The 2199-nt window shown below is 45.9% G+C and overlaps 1 gene segment (V, D, J or C); it reads left to right on the plus strand.

The window, feature by feature from the left end:
* The first annotated feature begins 1312 nt into the window (after positions 1-1312).
* Positions 1313-1860, plus strand: LOC106150276. The segment is given in 2 exon segments: positions 1313-1416; positions 1538-1860. Coding segments are annotated over 2 exon segments (378 nt in total).
* The last annotated feature ends 339 nt before the right edge of the window (positions 1861-2199 follow it).

Here is a 2199-nt window from a genome sequence, read left to right on the forward strand (position 1 = left end):
TTGTGCATCAGTAAGAATCCTGGAGTCTGGAGACGGAGCTGATTCCATATCTAACACCGCTGAACCTGCCTGTGCTGCTCATGACACCATAGTGTCATGACCTATAAAGGGTTCAAATCTTTGGCCAAGTTTTATCAGCTCCCAGTGTATTAGAACTCACTTGATCAGAAATGGAAGCTGTCTCTGGTGGTGTAGACGGGGAGGCTGGACTTTGGTCAGGATGAGGTCCCCAAACAGTGCTAAAGAGTAAGTGAGGAGTGAAGCACTGACGGCGCATGGCAGCAGCCACCCTGAACTGGGACAGAGATTTGCTGAATGTCATCTCCCCAGGGAAACCCCCTCACCTGTCCTCCAGAAAGCCGATCTGCAGAGGCACAGCAGCTGAGCTTGGAGCATGCTGCCAGCGAGCACAGCTCAGGGAAATTCCCCAGGCCACACGATCTTGGTCTTCCAAGTTCATGCAGAAAATTGATTCTAGGGAGTCTGAAATATCCAGGGGTCACATTAGTCTATGTCTGGCTGGTATAGTTGGAGAAAAAAAAAACCAACAATTTGTTGAAGTTATCAGTTCTGACGCTACTAGTCAGCCCTTCATGGTGGTGAATTGTGAGAAATATTACCAATGTCAGAAAAGAGGGGTCAAAACCAAAAATAAAGTGCAGTCAGTTTAGTTCCTAGAGGTGAGAGAGACCGGTATCTTCTTACCTGGTGGACCTGTGAGCAACACATTCACTGAGGAAACATGGCATTTCCCCGGCGCATTTGCAATAAATTGCATGACACAATGCAAAGAATAGCAGTGGGTCAGGGCCATCGAAAACGGTTTTAGAATATATTGACCATGTTACCTCTACACATCTCTTTTATGTAGGTAACATGCAAACATCTCACACTGAAGACAATTTAGACAGTACGGCATAAGTATTTTCTTTTCCTTCACTGAAGCAACGTGAAAGTAAGTTGGGGGCCTACCAACCCCGCTTTCTAAGAATGTTCTATGTATACTCTATAAAAAGGATATTCTCCTTCATAATCCCAATCTAACTATGAAATAAATTACTCCACATAGTCCTTCAGTCTATTTCAAAATTTTACAATTCTTCCTTATATGCCTTTTGCAGCCAGATGGCTGCCAGAAAGAAGCATCTTCTCACAGAAATCTGTGCTGCCACATTTTGAACCAGGACACCTGAGGACGCCAGTCCTGTGCTGAGTTACTGAGAGGAGACTGCCCTGCAGCTGCGCCTCGCCTGCACAGCCACGGCTGATTTGCGTGTCCCCAGAGCACAGCCCACCGCCTTCAAAACTTCTTCATAGGCTGTCACACCCTGTGCAGGACTCAGTCCCAGTCAGGACACAGCATGGACATGAGGGTCCCCGCTCAGCTCCTGGGGCTCCTGCTGCTCTGGCTCCTGGGTAAGAAAGGGAATTACTTAGCCCAGTGCAGTCAGCACTGGCTTTTGCTGGAAGTCTTCTCATAACATCACTAATTAGTTGGCATTTTTTTTTTTTTTTTTTTTTGTCTATCCAATGTCAGGTGTGCGATGTGACATCCAGGTGACCCAGTCTCCATCCTCCCTGTCTGCCTCTTTAGGAGACACAGTCACCATCACCTGCAGGACCAGTCAGAGCATTAGTCCTCGGTTAGACTGGTATCAGCAGAGAAAAGGTGAAAGCGCCAAACCCCTGATCTATAAGACAAACAGTTTACAACCTGGGGTCCCATCCAGGTTCAGCGGCAGCGGACCTGGGGCAGATTTCACTCTCACCATCAGCAACCTGAAACTTGAAGACATTGCAACTTACTACTGTATGCAATGTAATAGTTTCCCTCCCACAGTGATAGAAGCCATAACATAAACCTCCCAGAGAAGCAGAAGTGTGAGGCCGGGCTGCCCACCTGCTCCTCCTGGTACCTCTGGGTACTGACAGCATTTCTCAGATGCAAGTAGCCTACACATGAGAAGTCTTGTTTGGTGCAACTTTTGGGACTCATATAACAAAAGAGAAGTCACAGAAGATGTTCCAAGTAGGAGTTGTTTTAAATACAGTGAAGAAAGTCTAAACTACAGATTTATTTTTAATATTTTATAAACACATACTAATTTTAGAAATTTATGAGATTCCCTGTGATATTTCTGTACATGCATAAGGTGTGCTTTGGTCATATGAATCCACCCCCACCCCATCTACCTCCAT

The sequence above is a fragment of the Chinchilla lanigera genome, unplaced genomic scaffold (genome assembly GCF_000276665.1).
Source record: "Chinchilla lanigera isolate Chin_1 unplaced genomic scaffold, ChiLan1.0 scaffold00069, whole genome shotgun sequence".
NCBI classification, from domain to species: domain Eukaryota; kingdom Metazoa; phylum Chordata; class Mammalia; order Rodentia; family Chinchillidae; genus Chinchilla; species Chinchilla lanigera.